The sequence below is a fragment of the Fundulus heteroclitus genome, chromosome 21, assembly GCF_011125445.2.
Source record: "Fundulus heteroclitus isolate FHET01 chromosome 21, MU-UCD_Fhet_4.1, whole genome shotgun sequence".
Classification (NCBI taxonomy): domain Eukaryota; kingdom Metazoa; phylum Chordata; class Actinopteri; order Cyprinodontiformes; family Fundulidae; genus Fundulus; species Fundulus heteroclitus.
This window is the reverse complement of record NC_046381.1, coordinates 36,801,175-36,821,294: the sequence shown is the minus strand read 5'-3', so window position 1 is coordinate 36,821,294 and position 20,120 is coordinate 36,801,175. Positions and strand designations below refer to the sequence as shown.

General features: G+C 45.2%; 1 protein-coding gene across 1 annotated transcript; it reads left to right on the top strand.

Moving 5' to 3' along the window:
- Nucleotides 1–7,427: 7,427 nt before the first annotated feature.
- On the top strand, nt 7,428–19,713 carry LOC105918325 (myosin-6). Its single transcript, XM_036125247.1, has 38 exons — nt 7,428–7,574; nt 8,392–8,603; nt 8,715–8,858; nt 8,947–9,103; nt 9,193–9,220; nt 9,331–9,436; nt 9,510–9,602; nt 10,176–10,239; nt 10,473–10,571; nt 10,657–10,760; nt 10,845–10,983; nt 11,098–11,216; nt 11,314–11,463; nt 11,543–11,713; nt 11,878–12,187; nt 12,280–12,359; nt 12,447–12,652; nt 12,920–13,043; nt 13,128–13,264; nt 13,365–13,620; nt 13,705–13,947; nt 14,036–14,212; nt 14,299–14,444; nt 14,534–14,624; nt 14,708–15,097; nt 15,763–15,889; nt 16,001–16,119; nt 16,208–16,404; nt 16,508–16,691; nt 16,779–16,944; nt 17,036–17,160; nt 17,252–17,560; nt 17,661–17,864; nt 18,579–18,875; nt 18,981–19,085; nt 19,170–19,265; nt 19,354–19,488; nt 19,577–19,713. The coding sequence occupies exons 2-38, from the start codon at nt 8,400–8,402 to the stop codon at nt 19,595–19,597; spliced, it is 5,823 nt and encodes a 1,940-aa protein (XP_035981140.1). The 5' UTR covers nt 7,428–7,574; nt 8,392–8,399; the 3' UTR covers nt 19,598–19,713.
- The last annotated feature ends 407 nt before the right edge of the window (nt 19,714–20,120 follow it).

Here is a 20,120-nt window from a genome sequence, read left to right as displayed (position 1 = left end):
CCAGTACCCAGGAAGCTCTTCACCTTCTTCTGCCGTGAGCTACCAGCATCCAGACACGCCTCTCTCCTCCCTCAGCGTGTCTGTTTCAGGGACGACGGCCGGCATTTCTAGCTGTTCCTGCTGTTGGTCCTCACCCACACACAGCATTTTTTTTTTTGTTTTTATGCGTTTCCTGGGGGTGATAACGCCTCAGAGGTGCAGAGAATCCAGGTTACGTTTGTTTTATAACTTGTCGGCCAACTCTCCGATCCGCCACCGGAGCCAGGGGAGACCAGCAGCGGGAGCCAACACGCCTCGTGAATACTCTAGATTTTAGTTTCTTTGACTTTATGGGGCGTCTGAGTTGTGTTCATAACGTGGACCCTGTGGCTGGAAGCTTCCAGTGTGCTATGCAGCGTGGGGAAGAAGAGCACTTTGAATATTTTTTAATAGAAGCGTTCATTTGACCAAAGTCCTCGCGGTAAGGGGGGGACAGTCCTGTGAACACAAATCACTTATTCTGATCTAAAGCGCCACGCTCCAGCTCGATGAAGCAGCTACAGCCTCTGGCCTGGAGCCAGAAATATTTATACTATTTATGTTGTCATCAAGTTGAATCAGTCATTTATCCTGAGACCTCAGATCTCAACCATCTTCAGCGGTTCAATATTCTGTCACATCCCTCCTGTCTGCACGCTGGAAGGCGCTGAAGGGCTCGTTTTCTCTGTATGTCCTCCGACTCTCACTCTTAATACGTCTGCAGATTCGTAGCGTCAGCTGGAAGGCGCTCGACGGACACCAGCATACAGCCGTAGAGGTGTAACTCGTGTTTATAGGGAGTGGGTCTTTAATGGAAGTAGAAAAAAGACGGAGAAGCTGTTTCGTCTTTGCCTGAATGTCTGTTGATGCTGGAGAGACGGGTCCAATGAGCGAGCTCCGTGATGGGGAGCTGAAGAGGGCCCCCGAGCTCCAAGACCACCCCTCTTTCATTCTCAGCTACACACCGCAGCAAAGTCAGGAAAGGCCTGGAGTTTGATTTTAGAACATGGAAAAAGAAAAAAAGATCATGAAAACATTTCCCCCTCAGATTTTCTTCATCCATCCATCCATCATTTGACTGTTTCCATGAGAAAAATGTGCAGGAACTCTTGACTCCAGCTTTGCTGAATCGATCATAGGGACAGATGTTACTCCAGCTGTTTAACAGACATGCCAGTGTTTAAGGGCTCGGTGAAATCTGCGGTGTGTAGCAGAGGGAAGGAAGCGGGGGCTCTAATTTGGACTCTGAAGATGAAGAAAGCTACCTTTGTCAATGGCTTCTTCACCTTTTGGTGGATGTTTTTTTTTGCACTCAACGAGTCTAACCTTTATGCTCTAGTTCCTACCACTAATCTGGCTTGAATATAATTATGTCTGACAGCGCTGGCGAACGGTTCAATGATGAGTGTGATGCAGTTAATCCTGATTTCATGTAAAATAAAACTGGTTTAAAAAAAACAAGGTGGATTTTGACTGAATCATTAGAAGAAGCCACTAAACAAAGCTGACCTTCCCTCATCACATGGACATGGACTCATATAGAACTCAATCTTAAAACTATTACACAAGGCAGTAGTGAAGAGACTCCAGATAAGCAAATAATTACCATTCAAACTTCTGGGATTATTATTTGTAAATTCAGACATTGGGGGAGCTTCCTGTAGTTCTAGCACACTAGGCAACGCTCAGAGAGTTGTAGATGAGCCAGTGATCTTGAGCAAATATATTGTAAAAAGATTTTCTGAAGAGCATTCACCAAAGGCTGCTTCAGACTTTCCTTTGGGAATAAATAATCAGCGCAGGGGATTGTGGGAGGGGGTTTCAGCAGACCGTGTCAGGACATAGCTGAGCTCGCTCGTTTTTTAGTCTGTTCCAGCGACAACTTGGAGGACAAAGGTTTGTTGAACGAATGCTTTCTAACCGTCTTTATTGAGAGTAATTAACGTTTCTCCAACGCTCACTTTAGGGGAAAATGAGCATTCATGAGGTATTAGCTGGGCAACATCCTACTAACAAACATTCAACATAGTTTACTTTAGTTTACTAAAGTCTTTTAAGCGACTGAAAGTTACTGGAATGCTAGAAGAAACCTTTAATGAACATTAGCCAATATTCAGGGAGCACTAGCTATAGCTTCCAGTTGCCTTTCCTGGAACATTGAGCGGACATTTCCCTAACCAACCTTCACAAAACACACCCATATTCTACTATTTCCCATTCAGTCTCAGTCAAAAACCTGCTTCCACCCAAAACATCACTTTTTGTCACGCTTAGTTCTGCTAATTCAGCGTTTTTCCCCTTGCTCGTAGCAGCTGGCCAAATTCACAACAAATCATTCAACTTCAAAGCAAATAATAAATTCTCTCCTCACCAAGTTTTAAATCACAGAAACATTAATTTGACCAATACAAGCTGGATAAAAAAAAAGAAACCATCATCCATCAGTTAATTTTGATGTTGTCTCTCAGTCAATCAACACAGCTTCCCTTAACCCCGCTGTTAGGAGCTGTGGCCATGAAGGCCTGGACTGCAGACATTTCTGAGGCCAAGGCGTTTAGTGAGGTCAGAGCTACACCCGAGGTGTGAATGTCTGACTTTCAAGAAGCTCCTCAAGAGGCATGTGAAGACCCTCCGCAGGAATCCTCCTACATAGATGCCACTTTGCACCTCTCCTCCTTGAGCAGCACCAGGCTGACAGATATGTTCGCCTCTCACACGGCCGATGCAGCCATTCTCAATAAATCGTTACATTTTATTGCTCCTTGTCGTATTTGTCGACCAGAGCAACGTTTTTAGGTGCGGCTCATTGGGCGGTTCTTAAACATTAGGCCTGGACCGTACCTGTTAGCGCCACCAGATGGAGATGTTACAGACCTTTAAAGTAATTTGATTTCATTTGGCTTAATTAAGCCCATATGACGGATGGTTATTAATTTTCGAATAAAACTATTTTATATGTACAGCCATTGTCAGTAAAAGAACAACGGAGCTCATTTGTCAGACTTAAAGTCCCTTTTCAACTTTTAAGAAGGTATTAAACATTCTGTTTAATTAATTAATTAATTCCATGTTTCTGGATTCAAAATGGTTTTAATTATCGGTCAGATGTATTTTTCTCATCTAAGAAATGCATTGTGGTGTTTTCATTAGCTGTGAGTGGAAAGTCATCATACGTAGCAGAAATAGAAACTAAAAAAGCCAATTATTTTTATTTTATTTATTTATTTATTTATTTTACACACAAACAAAGAAAACCAGCAGAGATTTTTTTCGACCACTTCTCTACAAGTCTCCTTCCTCTCGGCGGCGGCTTTGCCTTCTGGGATCCTGCCCCCCTTAAGGCAGCAACAGGTGGCCAGACACCGTTCATGTCCTCTGACTCAGCCTGTCTGTGAAGACAAAGGACATCAGCCCTGGAGACGGCATGACGACAGCTGAGAATCAGTGAGCGCACGCTGGTATGTTCCACCCTGGCAGCACAACAGCACCCTGAAGGTTAGCGCGGCCCCTCCGAACAGGGGGCCTGAAATCTGAGACGTGCCGAAGAGCTGGACAAGGTCAAGGTGGTTGACACGGGTGGCCATGCTGTCGTCTGCTGTAAACAACCACATTATCGCCCCTCGGACAGACCGCACTCTTTATCTTAAGTATTATGGGCTGGGGCAGTACTTAGTACTATGGCTTCAGTGCCCTGGGAAAGTAGTCCCACCATTTTACACCATTTCTCCCATTGCAGCCACTAACTTCAGTGTATTTCATGTAATAGAGTGGTAGAAAATGATGCATAACGCTGAAAATGATACATAGGTTTGAAGATATTTTGCAAATAAAATAAAATATTACATACAGAAACAGTGTGATCATTGCAAACCTACCCAGACATGGCAGGTCGGACGAGGACAGCATTAACCAGGGGCGTAACTCTGGAGGAGCTGCAAGGATCCACGGCTCGGGTGGGAGAATCCATTGACGGGACAACTGTGAGGCCTGCAGTCCAAAAAGCAGGGGTTTATGGAGGAGATGCATGAATAAGGCCCACAAAGACAAACGAGGCGTACAAGTCCAAAGCGAACTGTTCTACAGGCCATGTAGGAAACACAGACGTGTGAAAGAAGTGGTTCAGGTCAGAGAAGACTGTAGATCACCCTGAACACAGCATCCTCCACATTAAAGATGGTGGCAGTGGCAGCATCATGCTGTGGGAATGCTTTTTATTAACAGGGACAGGGAAGCTGTGCAGATGATGAAAGCCAAACACCTGTTAGACACTGTGACAGGCTGAGACTGGGGTGGAGGTTCACCTCCCTGCAGTACAACACTATACATAAACCCAGAGCTGCAGTGAACTGGTTTACTCAACATATGCATTAGATTGACCTAGTTAAAAACCAGACCTAAATGACATTAATTAATCTGTGACAAGGCTTGAAACTGATGTTCTCCATCCAGTCTGAATTAACTTTAGCTCTTTTTGTGGTGAAGGATGGGCAATAATTACAGTTTATGTATGAAGCTGGAAGCCCACCCCCAGAATATCTGCAGCTGTGATGGCAGGGAAAGGCGGTTTTTTTAAATGTTGAATCATGGGGCTGGATCTAAGCAAACACCAGAGATTTTAGATGTTTTTTTTAATGTTACACACATAAAAAAACCCTGAAACCAATGCATCACATTCCTTCTGTTTTACATTTGCACACATCTTTATGCTAGCCTATCACATAAGACGTAAAAAATAAAATAAATAAAAACCCCATGAACCCCTTTAGTCCAAACTGAGGTATTGTAGGAAGCACTGGGTGAATTGCTACAAAGTTTAATATGTTTAATCACCACACTTTACCGAATCATGTTAAATATCCTATTTGATCTGTTTTTCATGAAATTAGAAACTGTTCTGCTGATGAACGCCTCATCTCTGCTGCTATGAGGGACACTTCAGGAACCACGTGTTTAAAAGAGTGACGCTTTCTACAGCAGAGGTGACAGACAGACAAAAAGTGACCTGAAGACCAGTCCGAGCTCAGAGCTGTCAAGTGTTGAAAGAGTCTAGTTACACAGTGCAGAGGTCTTGGAGTTAGGAGATTCATTCTCCAGACACGTCTGAGACAAGTTATCGCCCTGCAGGCAGGCTGACACTCTGCATGGTGAAGAAATAACTCTCTTGATCCTTGAGATGACTGTCAACAGTTCTGGATTTTAAAGATTTTCCTTGAGAACAATCACACCGTCTCCTCTGTACAGGGGGCCAACAGAACCCGGACTGAGACGACCTAGTTAACTCAATCAAACATATTAAATGACAAATTATGCCTCCAAAGTCAGGGGTCCACCATGCGACCCACAAACAATGAGGTGTTATTTTTATTTGAAAGCGCGCGCACGCACCCACGGCCGCAGAGGTCACAGCTGAGGAGGACAAATGTCCCTACAGGGAGCCTCCTTTCCCTCAAGCCGGGCAGAAGGAATCCTGAAACTATTTCACAGGGTTATCTTTGTCCTCAAAGCTAAATGCAAGTAAACAATGCGGGTCCAACAAGATGTGTGTGGCAGTGTGGAGTTACAGTGTGAAGTAGCGGACAGAGCCGGGGCGCACGGTGCTGACCCGGTGACAGCTGCGCCGGCGATGGCGGCTCTGGTTGGAGAGAGTGAACAATAACAACCAACGCCGGCACAGGAAAGACAGAAGTCCTCGTTAAACATCCCAGAATGTAGTTTGAAGTAGGATTCTTGAAGTAGTAATGAGGATAACCTTTGGCAGACACATCCGGCCCATTAAATCCGAAAACGTAATAGGATGTTCTAAGAGGCTTTCCCACCCCCCAAAATGAAATAATTTACTTTTATAGACTTTGATGAGGTAGAAATTCTTTAATCCTTGCACCCAGATGCATGAACGGGGCTTACAGATCCGATCTGGACAGCTAACTTCTGACTTACAATGACCACAAACTAATGAATGCAACACTTTTTCGATCTTTGCGAAACACTGAAAATCACATATTTCTTTCCATTTTACGATAATGCTCCACTCAGTGTTGGTCTTAGGCATAACATCCCAATAAAATACAACGACAAATTTCTTTCTAAGCTTCTGCTGCAGCGATGCTTTCTTTCCTCTTTCTAGTCTGCGGCATCAGCATCGAGAGATGCTCAGTCACATGGTCAGCTAAATATTTAATTGTGTACCGGAGCAACCGTGCTTTGCCCTTAGAATCTCTCTGCTCCACTTTTAAGTCCTTATTGATTCTTACCTTCAAACAGAAGCCCGTCTAAGATGTACGCTTTAAAAATGCCAAACTCAGAACGGACCTAGCTGGTTGAGAGAGACAGTACAGGTATAGACCAAAACAACGCTAACTGGCCTGTAGTTGTTAAGCCTGAGCGCTGACTCCGGCTGATGGGAAGGCTGAGGAGGCTTGGGCCTAGTTGTCGTAATTTGTGAAAGTGACAAAAGACAGCTGAGGAGGAAAGCCTCAAAGTGCTTTAGACGTGCGACAGCAGGAGCAGGCAGCCAGTTGTGGAGACCCACGGGGTTGCTGAAGGAGGGAACCCCTCAGCGTGTGCTCCTTCAGGTGGTCGCTTTGATGAACACATGACTTAGAGAGGTCTGCTGTTAACGTGTCGCTTGTTATCGGGGTCGATCCTATTGTAAATAAGAAGGAGGTCAGCGGGGATGGGGGAAATCTTCCCTCTGAGGTGAACGCATCGAGCCTATTTCCAGCGAGAGCTTTGTCAGCGGGCAGCTGTCTCATCCAGCCTTTTACCGCAGACAGAGGAGGGGAAAGAGAGCTCCAGCGGGAGGCAAGGAAGGTCTCAGAGAGAGAACCCAAGCCCAAATATTCACAAGGTTATCTTTGTCCTCAGGGACAGTTCAATCCAGACAATAGGGACTCTGACAGGGTGATGGACAGCATGATTGCATCAATGTGGGTGAAAGGTTCCTTTTTTTAGCTCAGAAAAACCTCTGAAGAAACTTGCTGGGGAATCTCCTCAGGACCTTTTTCCTGATCCTGTCTCCTCATACAAACAAACGTTTATCAAGTTCATTTTACCAAATGAAGCGGTTATAAAAATAACTCTTTCACATATCAGACACACGTGCAGAAACATCAGTTCTTGCTAAAAGCTCCGATCGGCCTCTAGTTATCAGCTAGAATCTTTCCTGTGTTTTTATTGTTTCTTTGTCATCCGTCGCAAGAAGGTCAGGACTAAAATAGAGCCTGATTCAGGAGCGTCTAATAGGCTTTCTGTGCAACAGCCAATAGTTACATGACATCTACCATTGTCCACACCTTTATTTCTAAATGCAGATGTGATCCATTGTGTTCTTGCTCAGTCCTTTTAGGGGGGCTGCTTCACCAAAGCTCTACCCACAGGATGTATAAAAAGAGGCGATCCGAGGCAGCAGCAGGGACAGGAACAGCACACCTGCAGGTCAGTGAACCATCCCTCCATCATCATCATCATCATCAGCAGCAGCAGTAGCAGCATCTAACTTATCATCTTTTAAGACCCATCAGAACAAGTCAGCTAAGGAGAAGAGGAGGAACAAACAGGTAAAGAGTTTGATGGTGTTACAAAATAGAATAAAGGTCCCTCAAAGATTACAAAGAAAATAAATGGATTTAGAGTAATTTACCCTCTGCTACTCTTCTAGATTTTGGTGTAACTATGGATATGAAGGCTTATAGACTGTATTAAAAAAAGATCCCACTTGTTTTCACACAATACGATGTTTTATAATATATAATATATAATATATATATAATATAATATAACATGAAGCAGCCGATAAAAGTAATAACAATGTTATTGATACTAACAGACACCAACACTATTTGTAATATAACCAATTAATTAACCAACCAGTTAAATTATCAATACATCAGTCTACCAAGTAATTGACACTGTAGGGAAGGATTGTATTCTAAACTTGTACTTATTTCACACTGCAGTATATATTTATTGATTTCTTGGTATGTTTTTTGCTAAACCTTTTCAAACAAACCCCTTTTTTCCTCCAGCTCCTAAAATGGGTTTAAAAGAAATGCAGCTTTTTCAGACAGTTCTTCAAGCATGCTGATTGTCATTATTCATAATTTCTCACCACACCTTTAACTGTTCCCCTTTGAAATAAATATACGTATTTGTTTAAATGTAAACATGTATTCATGCTAGTTATATCTTTGCTGTTTTGTGTTGCAGTAACTGTCCTGGTAAATGGGCTTCATGCCTTTGTGTCCTAATTGTTTGAAATGAGAAAAAAAATTAAATCTATTTTAACTAATTTAACTAATTTCTCGTTGAAGTTTAGAGTTTGTTTGGACTGTTTAGCGATTCTAAGTAATCTACTGCCTAAACCTAACCTCACAGCTCTCAAGATGTCTTGTGACGCCCTAATGGCGGAGTTTGGCCCCGCGGCGCCCTTCCTGAGAAAATCCGACATGGAGCGCCTGGAGGCCCAAACGCGACCCTTTGACATGAAGAGGAACTGCTTTGTGCCCGACGCCGAAGAGGAGTACGTTAAAGCTACAGTTACCACCAGAGATGGGGACAAAGTCACCGCTGAAACTGAAAAAGGGAAGGCAAGTAGGCCACAAATGTACATTTAAGCGCTGAAGAAGTGGACGTAGAAATAACACTTCACCTTTTAGCAGCTTATTTTAGAGATGTTCTCTATGATGATTTCTTCACAGACTGTTACAGTCAAGGAGGTGGATGTCCACCCCCAGAATCCGCCAAAGTTCGATAAAATCGAGGACATGGCCATGTTCACCTACCTCCATGAGCCCGCCGTGCTGTTTAACCTCAAAGAGCGTTATGCAGCATGGATGATCTATGTGAGTGATGACCACAATGTCCAGAAGGGACCACTCCCCCACTTTACCTAGGTAATAGCTTTGATTTTGGTCTTGTCTCTGGCCTCAGACCTACTCGGGGCTTTTCTGTGTGACCGTCAACCCCTACAAGTGGCTCCCGGTGTACGATAAGTCGGTGGTCAACGCCTACAGGGGAAAGAAGAGGAGTGAAGCTCCTCCTCACATCTACTCCATCTCTGACAATGCCTATCAGTACATGTTGTCTGGTGAGTTCCCGTCTGCAGAAGCAGCTTGTGACTAAAGTCAGTAATGGGGTTAGTGGACCTAACATGGAGCTTCATGTTTCATGTTGTAGACAGAGAAAATCAGTCCATCCTCATCACGTAAGTCAGACACGATCCTCACTACTGCTTTGATTATGCTTTGAAACTGATCTCTTATATGTTCAGGTCTTATACATGACATCAATTATAAATGTTTTTTTTTCTTCCAGTGGAGAATCTGGTGCAGGAAAAACTGTGAACACCAAGAGGGTCATCCAGTACTTTGCCAGCATTGCGGCTGTCTCCGGCAAGAAAGATCCAAGCCAGGAGAAAAAGGTTCATCTTAATCCATAAATGTTAGATGCAATAATCTGCAGCTTGAGTGATGAAAAGTTTTGCTTCCACACAGGGAACCCTGGAAGATCAAATCATCCAGGCCAATCCTGCTCTGGAGGCTTTTGGAAATGCCAAGACCATCCGAAATGACAACTCCTCCAGATTTGTACGGATTATTACCACATCTCATTATTCTAACTAGAAAAGCTTTTTTTTGGTATCTGAAGAGTGTAGAGAATTGAAGCAGCACTAAGTAAAATGTTTACCTTAATACATCCTCTTCTAAGTCCCTGTGATGGTAATCTAAGTGTTTATGAGACGATGGGAGGAGTCTGTTATCTCCCCCTACGTTCTCTGGCTGAAAAACAAAACTTGCAACTTTCTGTGCGCCGACCCGGTGGCAGTCTCGTGTCTCTGTTCTGGTTGTCGTGGTAAAACAAACAGCTTTACATGAGTCTAAATTTCATGAGTCGCGGGTTGTATTTTATTGGGCCTGTATTTAACTGTGAATTTGCTTATTTGGGCTACAAAATAAGCAGTTATGAACAAGAGCTATAAATAGACCCACTCTCACTGCTATGTTAATGCCATTTTCCAAAGGTCCTGTAGGGGGAGCACCACTCGAAAATTACTTAGTGCTGCTTTAAGTTTTAGAAGGCCAACACTGAGTTGAAGAAAGGACAAAGGGCATTATGTGTTGTGTCTGCACTGATATGATTCATTGACCTGCATTTTACAGGGTAAATTCATTCGAATTCACTTTGGAGTCAGTGGGAAACTGGCCTCAGCAGACATTGAGACATGTGAGTTTGCTTTGATTAAAGCTGAACAATTTGTCCATCATTTCCTGAATGAGTTTGTACTAAAACGACATGTTACTTCTGTAAGAGATCCAGCAGTAATTACTTCCTATGACCTGCAGTGTTTTTCATGACTTTTCAGTCTATCTACGGCGTTAACACAAAGCTATTATTTCTTTATTCTATTTTAAAGTCTTGTGTTCACCTTAAATATTTTCATTCCATTTTTTTTTTAGATCTGTTGGAAAAATCTCGTGTCACTTACCAGCTCAAGGCTGAGAGAGACTATCACATCTTCTATCAGATTCTGTCCCAAAGGAAGCCAGAGCTGTTGGGTGAGAGTGCAGCAATCAAAGAGTTCACAAATCCCAAAAAAAGACCTCGATCCTTTTAACCGAGCCTCTTCTTTCCCTTTCACAGAGATGCTGTTGATCACCAACAACCCCTATGACTACGCGTACATCTCTCAAGGAGAAACAACCGTAGCTTCCATCGACGACAGAGACGAGCTAATTGCCACTGATGTAAGGAGGACGCAGACTGTTGCCGGAAACCGTCCATGCACATTGTTTGCAAACTAACTTGTGTGAACTTTTGGCTGTTTAAAGGAAGCTTTTGATGTCCTGGGCTTCACCCAAGAGGAAAAGAATGGCATTTACAAGCTGACAGGAGCCATCATGCATTTTGGAAACATGAAGTTCAAGAATAAGCAGAGGGAAGAGCAAGCAGAGCCCGATGGCACAGAGGGTAAGAAATGAAACCGTCTGTTTAAGCACCCTGCTGTTACAGTAACTACAGAAACACTTTTTGATTCAAAAGACTGTAATAATAAAAGTAGCACCGTGCAATAACCACCTGTAGATACGGACAAAGTGGCATATCTTACGGGCCTGAACTCTGCGGACCTCATCAAGGGGCTGTGTCACCCAAGGGTTAAAGTAGGCAACGAGTGGGTCACCAAAGGCCAAAGTGTGCAGCAGGTGAGCAAAAGTAGCACCAAGTATCTTGAATGTTGCGTATTTCAACAACATTACTGACAATCAAATTTAAACCCATTTGTGTCCACGTCATCTTTAGGTGTACTACTCCATCGGTGCTCTGGCAAAGTCAGTGTACGAGAAAATGTTCCTGTGGATGGTAATAAGAATCAACCAATCCCTGGAGACCAAACAACCTCGGCAGTACTTCATCGGTGTTTTGGACATAGCTGGATTTGAGATCTTTGATGTGAGCTTCATGGGCAATATATTCTGATGAAAGCTGCATAGCAAGAGATCTCACTCTGCATTTGCTTTTGGCTTTTTAGTACAACACCTTTGAGCAGCTGTGCATTAACTACACCAATGAGAAGCTGCAGCAGTTTTTCAACCACCACATGTTTGTGCTGGAGCAAGAGGAGTACAAGAAAGAAGGCATCGTGTGGGAGTTCATTGACTTCGGCATGGACTTGGCAGCCTGCATTGAACTCATTGAAAAGGTCGGTATATGGTGAATGGGGTTTTCAGATGTAGCCTTCTGCTATTGTGAAAAGCCTCTGATCTTCTGCTCACCCCTCCGTCTCTTTTCTGTGCACAGACATGCCGTGAATTAAACTTGCGTTGAGTGTTTAATGTTTAATCTTTCTTGCTTCTACCCCGGCAGCCTATGGGCATCATGTCTATCCTTGAAGAGGAGTGCATGTTCCCCAAAGCAAGTGATGCAACATTTAAGGCCAAGCTGTATGACAACCATCTGGGTAAAAGCCCCAACTTCCAAAAGCCCAGAGTCATCAAAGGGAAACCAGAAGCCCATTTCTCTTTGGTTCACTACGCCGGTACTGTTGATTACAACATAGGCAACTGGCTGGTGAAGAACAAAGATCCACTGAATGAGACGGTGGTCGGACTCTATCAGAAATCCAACCTGAAGCTACTGGCTTTGTTATTTGCTGGGTATTCTAGTGCTGATTCAGGTGAGGTCTATATCACCAGGCTGATTATTACTTTCACTGAATTAAAGTATTCAGTTTATTAACACACTTGGACATCTTCAATCCCCATACAGCTCAGGATGCAGGAGGCAAAGGAGGGAAGGGAGGAAAGAAGAAAGGTTCTTCCTTCCAGACTGTGTCTGCTTTGCACAGGGTAGGTCACACATATCAAGTTTCAGGCATTTTCAAGCTTGGGTTCACTGTATCCAATATTATAGCTGTGCACTACTTACACCAACAGGAAAATCTGAACAAACTAATGACCAACCTCCGGTCAACTCACCCTCACTTCGTTCGCTGCATCATCCCCAACGAGACCAAGACTCCCGGGGCCATGGAGAACCCGCTGGTCATGCACCAGCTGCGCTGTAATGGCGTGCTGGAAGGGATCAGGATCTGCAGAAAGGGATTCCCCAACAGGATTCAGTATGGAGATTTCAAGCAAAGGCAAGAAAATACTTGGTCTTTCGGAAAATCCTTTGACTGGGTATTGTAGACATTTTCTCTACAGCAGTAATTAGTTGACCGATAGGGGACACTCAGAAATTGTGTATATAGGATTGAACCTCCAGCTGATGCTTACTTTGAGAAAAGAAGACAAAAACAATTTGGTGGGCCTAACCCTAAGAAACAGCTTAAATTTAGTATTTAGAAATGATCTGCTTTCCATCATCTTTACTTGCAATGATTATGACGGTCATCTCATTGTATCAGATATCGCATTTTGAACCCGAGTGCCATACCTGAAGGGCAGTTCATCGACAATAAAAAAGCAGCGGAGAAACTTTTGGGGTCTTTGGATATCGATCATGAGCAGTACAGATTGGGACACACAAAGGTTGGTTCTGTTGAACAGAAAGGCCTTACTATCAGCTTGAGAAACACGTTTTCTGTGCTTTGACATAAAATGCGTTGCACTCAGGTGTTCTTCAAAGCTGGCCTGCTGGGCGGGCTGGAAGAGATGAGAGACGACCGTCTAGCTCTCATCATTACAGGAATTCAGGCGAGGTCCAGAGGACTGATTGCCAGGATTGAGTTCCAGAAAATTGTCGAACGCAGGTTGGAGTTCACTGCTTATTTTTCAAAATTATTATAATGTTTTTACCTCAAAAGGTAATCATGGCAAAGTAAACTGAAAACGACCTGGTGGTCTCCACAGGGACTCCTTGCTGGTGATCCAGTGGAACATCCGGGCCTTCATGGGTGTCAAGAACTGGCCCTGGATGAAGATGTTCTTCAAGATCAAGCCTCTGCTGAAATCAGCTGAGACTGAAAAGGAGATGGCGAACATGAAAGAGGAGTTCACCAAGCTCAAGGAGGCCTACGCCAAATCCGAAGCCCGCAAGAAAGAGCTGGAGGAAAAGATGGTCACCCTTCTCCAAGAGAAGAATGACTTACAGCTCCAATTCCAATCCGTAAGATCAATCTCTTGTCTTCATTTCTAGCCGGCGCACAGAGGTACTAACGAATCCAGCGCTGGTTTCCTGTCCTGTCTGTAGGAGCAAGACAATCTCTCCGATGCTGAGGAGCGTTGTGAAGGTCTGATCAAGAGCAAGATCCAGCTGGAGGCCAAAACGAAGGAGCTGACGGAGAGACTGGAGGATGAGGAGGAAATGAATGCTGAGCTGACAGCCAAGAAGAGGAAGCTTGAGGACGAATGTTCGGAGCTCAAGAAAGACATTGACGATCTGGAGCTAACTCTGGCTAAAGTGGAAAAGGAAAAGCACGCCACTGAGAACAAGGTATCGCTCATTTTAACCCGCTGATCAGTGACTGCCTCAGGAACGGGTCCTTCCTTTCAACACACCGCTCTGTTTTCTGTTTCCTAAGGTGAAAAACATGACAGAGGAGATGGCAGCGCTGGATGAAATCATTGCCAAGCTGACCAAAGAGAAGAAAGCTCTTCAGGAGGCTCATCAGCAAACGCTGGACGACCTGCAGAGCGAGGAGGACAAAGTCAACACTCTGACCAAGGCCAAAGTCAAGCTGGAACAGCAAGTCGATGACGTGAGCGCTCGCAGGGATCACTGGGTTCAAACAGTGGGCTGGAAACAAGTTGGCGAAGTAATTGTTAATGTTTTTTTGTTTTTTAGCTTGAAGGATCACTGGAGCAAGAGAAGAAGATAAGAATGGATCTGGAAAGAGCCAAGAGAAAGTTGGAGGGGGACTTAAAGTTGACCCATGAAAATGTGATGGACCTGGAGAACGACAAACAGCAGCTGGAGGAGAAGCTTAAAAAGTGAAAATTACTTCCATACTCACAGAGCAGCAGATTTGATTTCATGGCAGGTCTCCAAAGTAAAGCTTTCATTTTGTCTTTGAATGCAGGAAAGATTTTGAAATTAGCCAGCAGATCAGTAAAATTGAAGATGAGCAGGCTATGGGCGCCCAGCTTCAGAAAAAGCTGAAGGAGTTACAGGTGAGTTCCTCAGCAGGTCTCATCTGTAGTTTAGCTCTCTCTCTATGAACTATACTCCTAAAAATCTGGTGATCTTCATCAAGGCCCGAATCGAAGAGCTTGAGGAGGAGCTGGAGGCTGAACGAGCTTCCCGGGCCAAGGTGGAGAAACAAAGAGCCGACCTGGCCAGGGAGCTGGAGGAAATCAGCGAGAGGCTGGAGGAGGCCGGAGGAGCCACCACAGCCCAGATCGAGATGAACAAGAAGAGGGAGGCTGAGTTTCAGAAGATGCGCAGGGAGCTCGAAGAGGCCACCCTGCAGCACGAAGCCACCACCGCGACGCTGAGGAAGAAGAACGCAGACACTGTGGCCGACCTGGGAGAGCAGATCGACAACCTGCAGAGGGTCAAGCAGAAGCTGGAGAAGGAGAAGAGCGAGCTCAGGCTGGAGCTGGACGACGTGATCTCCAACATGGAGCAAATCGCCAAAGTTAAGGTAAGTTGTCCTAACAGAGATAGGATGGAAGTTGAATTCAGTGGTTTAGTTTGAGAAATGGAAAACCAAATAAATGTGTGTGACAGTGCTTGGATAGCTTAGCAATTTCTGACGTGGTGCTTTAAGAACTCAGTGAGACATTGTTCCATGTAACACTGTGGGGCCTACATGTAGAGGAAATGGACCTTGTCTTTGTACCCCGGTGGCTTCCCACATATGTTGCATTAAGTCAACCCAACGGGGCTCCATGCAGGAAGGCTGTTGAGAGCCCAGACCCGCCTAGCTCCCATGCTGCCTGAACTGCACTGGGCCCACGTCCACATGCTGTGGCTTCTACCTGCACAACACCGTAGCTGCACTGTTTTGCATGGTTGTGCTAATTTGCATTTGAAAACTGTCCTGTCATGCAAAACTGACCGAGTCAAGCGCTGAAAATTAGATATAAAACAGTTAGCATTTTTTTTGCATTACTAGTGTAAATAATGTCTAGTCTAGCAGTTTTATGATAAGTCATTAGCCATTAACACCACTTTATGTTAGGTATTTATGGCAACAACAAAAAACCAAAACATAAAACTGTAAACTTAACATTTAACGTGTTGCCTGGGCACTTTTGACCTCACATGTGGTGTATTTGACACCTTATAAATGTGTTTCCCCTCCAGACCAACCTGGAGAAAATGTGCCGTACCCTGGAGGATCAGGTGTCTGAATACAGGACGAAATCAGAGGAGGGCCAACGTACCATCAGTGACCTCAGCATGCAAAAAGCAAAGCTACAAACTGAAAATGGTAACGAGACATACTCATGCTGGAAGAAGATCCTTAGCTTTTATTTACATTTTAAATCCACAGCGCATCTACAGCTAGGACAATCTGCAGACTGAACCTTTGTCTGAACAGGGGAGCTCATCCGGCAGATGGAGGAAAAGGACTCGTTGGTGTCCCAGCTAACCCGAGGGAAGCTGTCCTACACCCAGCAGGTGGAAGACCTCAAGAGGCAGCTGGAGGAGGAGGTCAAGGTAAGTACAATGAGTGCTGCTTATACAGCAAAAATATCCAACAGCCAAAAAACAAAAACAACAAATATTTTATGTTGCTTTCTTAAAGGCCAAGAATGCCCTTGCCCATGCGGTGCAGTCTGCTCGCCATGACTGCGACCTGTTGAGGGAGCAGTATGAGGAGGAGCAGGAGGCTAAAGCGGAGTTCCAGCGCAGCTTATCCAAGGCCAACTCCGAGGTGGCTCAGTGGAGAACCAAGTACGAAACTGATGCCATCCAGAGGACCGAGGAGCTGGAAGAAGCCAAGTAAGGACTTCACAAAATGATCCTTTTCATCTTTGCAAACAGTTTTCCTTTCTTTTTATCGGTGTGAATGATTTGATTGCTTTCGCTGTGTCTTTGCTTTTAGGAAAAAGCTGGCGCAACGCTTGCAGGACGCCGAGGAGGCTGTTGAAGCTGTGAACGCTAAATGCTCCTCCCTGGAGAAAACCAAACACAGGCTTCAGGGGGAAATTGAGGATCTCATGGTGGATGTGGAAAGGTCCAATGCGGCTGCTGCGGCTTTGGACAAGAAGCAAAGGAACTTCGACAAGGTGACGACACGTCACAGGAACGCTGGACGTGTCCTGTTGGAAAAAAAGGACACACGGTAAAAATATTGTTGCATGGGATGCCTGCAGGTCCTTGCCGAGTGGAAGCAGAAGTATGAGGAGTCCCAGACGGAGCTGGAAAGTGCTCAGAAAGAGGCCCGCTCTCTCAGCACCGAGCTGTTCAAGCTAAAGAACTCCTACGAAGAATCTCTGGATCACCTGGAGACCATGAAACGTGAGAACAAGAATCTTCAAGGTAAGGATGCCTCTTGCTATCATGATCGAGCTTTTATGACACGGCCACCGTGGTCGGAGGATAGGAAACTGAATGACTTTGCCTAAAACAGAGGAAATTTCGGACCTCACCGAGCAAATTGGCGAGGGAGGAAAAAGCATCCATGAGTTGGAGAAGATGCGCAAACAGCTGGAGCAGGAGAAAACCGAGATACAGACTGCTCTGGAGGAAGCAGAGGTGAGAAAAAAAAGTCCGATGTTACATGTATTTAGCTTGACACGGCTTTGATGCTGTGACGGCGACTCACTCATTTTCTGTTTCGGGGCAGGCTTCCCTTGAGCACGAGGAGGGCAAGATCCTTCGAACCCAGTTGGAGTTCAACCAGGTGAAAGCGGAAATTGAGCGCAAGCTGGCCGAGAAAGACGAGGAGATGGAGCAGGCCAAGAGGAACCAGCTGAGGGTGGTGGACACCCTGCAGAGCTCCCTGGAGGCGGAGACTCGCAGCAGGAACGAGGCTCTCAGGCTGAAGAAGAAGATGGAAGGAGATCTCAACGAGATGGAGATCCAACTGAGCCAGGCCAACAGGCAGGCGACAGAGGCTCAGAAGCAGCTCAAAGGAGTTCAGAGCCACCTAAAGGTGAATCCTAAGAGCACAAAGACTTCCATTTTCACTTTGGGCTCATTACTTGTCCGTGAAAACGAAAGAGAATCTATTATTATGATTTTTGTCATGACAGGACTCCCAGCTGCAGCTGGATGATGCTCTCCGTTCCAACGACGACCTGAAGGAGAACATCGCTATCGTGGAGAGACGCAACAATTTGATGCAGGCGGAGCTTGACGAGCTGAGGTCTCTGGTGGAGCAAAGCGAGAGAGGCCGCAAGCTGGCAGAGCAGGAACTGCTGGATGTCAGCGAGAGAGTTCAGCTGCTGCACTCACAGGTATAGCATCAGGGACAGTTTACGATTCAATTCAGTTTTATTCATATAGCACCGATTCATGATACATGTCATCTCAAGGCACTTTACAAAGTCAAATTTAATCAAATGATACAGATTGGTCAAAAAGTTTCCTATCTAAGGAAACCCAGCAGATTGCATCAAGTCTTGAAAAGCAGCATTCACGCCTCCTGAAAGAGAGAAGAGCCACAGTGGACAGTGATCTGCATTGTTGATGGATTTGCAGCAATCTTTCATACTGAGCAAGCATGAAGCGACAGTGGAAAGGAAAACTTCCCTTTAACAGGAAGGAAAAACCTCCAGCTGAACCAGGCTCAGTGTGAACGGTCATCTGCCTCGACCCACTGGGGGTTAGAGAAGACAGAGCAGAGACACAAAAAAGCCAGGAATCCTTTCTATGTTATATGTTTATAGCGGATGATTGGGCACAGCATATGAGGGGTCAGGAGGGATCAGGAAACACTTTTTTTTGGTCGGTTGGACAGCGAACAACTTTCCTGTTGCTTACTTGCATGTCCAGTCAACAGGGAGCTGGTCCCCTTCCTGTAGTGTGCGGTTTGTGTAGTTCTGTAGCCGCGCACCAACGCTAAGCTAGGGTTTAAGCGGTGTAGAAGAACTTGTTTGCCCAGAGTGGCATTCATCCGAGAGGCACCACTCACCGGTTACTCATGCTAACGTTCTGCCCTGATCTCCCAGAACACCAGCCTGCTGAACCAGAAGAAGAAGCTGGAGGGAGACATCCCCCAGCTTCAGCATGAAGTGGAGGACGCCTTGCAGGAGTGCAGAAACGCCGAAGAGAAGGCCAAGAAGGCCATCACTGATGCAGCCATGATGGCGGAGGAGCTGAAGAAGGAGCAGGACACGTGTGCCCACTTGGAGCGCATGAAGAAAAACATGGAGCAAACCATCAAAGACCTGCAGCATCGCCTGGATGAGGCGGAGCAAATAGCAATGAAGGGCGGCAAGAAGCAGATCCAGAAGCTGGAGGCCAGGGTGAATACACAAACCTTCACATTGCTGCAGCAAAATACAGGATGTTGAATTTGATTTTTTTACATTTTTACAATTGTGAAATCCTTTTCCTATCTTTTTTTTAAGGTCAGAGAGCTTGAAAGTGAGGTAGACATGGAACAAAGAAAAAGCAGCGACTCCACCAAAGGTCTCCGCAAGTATGAGAGACGCATCAAGGAGCTCACCTACCAGGTCAACTCTGCCGTCACACCATCTCTGCATCATTAAACGGTAACGTTCATGCCCGATTCGTAACACGATCTTTATATGAAACAGGGCGAGGAGGACAAAAAGAATCTGAGCCGTCTGCAGGATCTGGTGGATAAACTGCAGATGAAAGTGAAATCCTACAAGAGGGTGGCGGAGGAGGCTGTAAGCTAAAGCCCCTCAGCCTCGTCCTTTTTGTTTTCATATGTTAATGGTGCCGATTGAAACCGTACGGATGTGGATTTTTTTTCAGGAGGAACAGTCCAACGCAAACCTGAGCAAGCTGCGCAAGTTACAGCACGAGCTGGAGGAGGCGGAGGAGAGGGCCGACATCTCGGAGTCTCAGGTCAACAAGCTGAGAATGAGGAGCCGAGACACAGGAGCCAAGGTGTGGAAGCGTGTCGGAGTTACACGCGCAAATGATTCGCTGCTTTGAGTCATATTGCAAAAAGTCATGTCTTCTTTCTATTTCCCAGAAATCACACGATGAGGAGTGAGGCCGCTGACTGGGTCCCCAGGCCTACATGTACTTTAGTTGTAGCGTCGTAGCTGTTCTCCATTCTCCATGCAACATGAGCAGAATAAAGAATAAAGGAATCATGCATGCACCGCCGATCTCTGTTGTGTGGTTTTTGTTCATCAGCTGATCACAGCAGCCATTAAAAGGATCAACATGTCTTTTATAGCACTACAGAACCGCTGTATAATGTTTCTAGATGGAGAAAAACAGTCTTGGCATCGGTTTGGAGAATGTGGCTACTACTACTGATGAGCTGCTGACAAAAGCAGCTGACCGAGCAGCTGGAGATGAGCTGTAAGAGGACTGCCGGCGGCTTGATTAAGACGGGAGAACAAATGAATCAGAATCTTCTTTATCCGCTCCAAAACCAGTGTTGATGTGTGTTTGGGGTCGTTGTCTCAAAACTTCCAGAAACTGGAAATTGCTGAGACACCAGTGTCACTGTCCACAGCGAGGAAAGTTTAACATCAGCCTGGGGGTGCCGACAAAGATAGAAGCAT

What these genes read in the sequence shown, in the direction of transcription:
- LOC105918325 (XM_036125247.1), top strand. Translation starts at nt 8,400, where the DNA reads ATGTCTTGTGACGCCCTAATGGCGGAGTTTGGCCCCGCGGCGCCCTTC. An exon ending in ACGAGCTAATTGCCACTGAT is followed by an intron (nt 10,761 to 10,844) that starts GTAAGGAGGACG and finishes GGCTGTTTAAAG; the next exon opens with GAAGCTTTTGATGTCCTGGG. An exon ending in GAGGAGCTGGAAGAAGCCAA is followed by an intron (nt 16,405 to 16,507) that starts GTAAGGACTTCA and finishes CTTTGCTTTTAG; the next exon opens with GAAAAAGCTGGCGCAACGCT.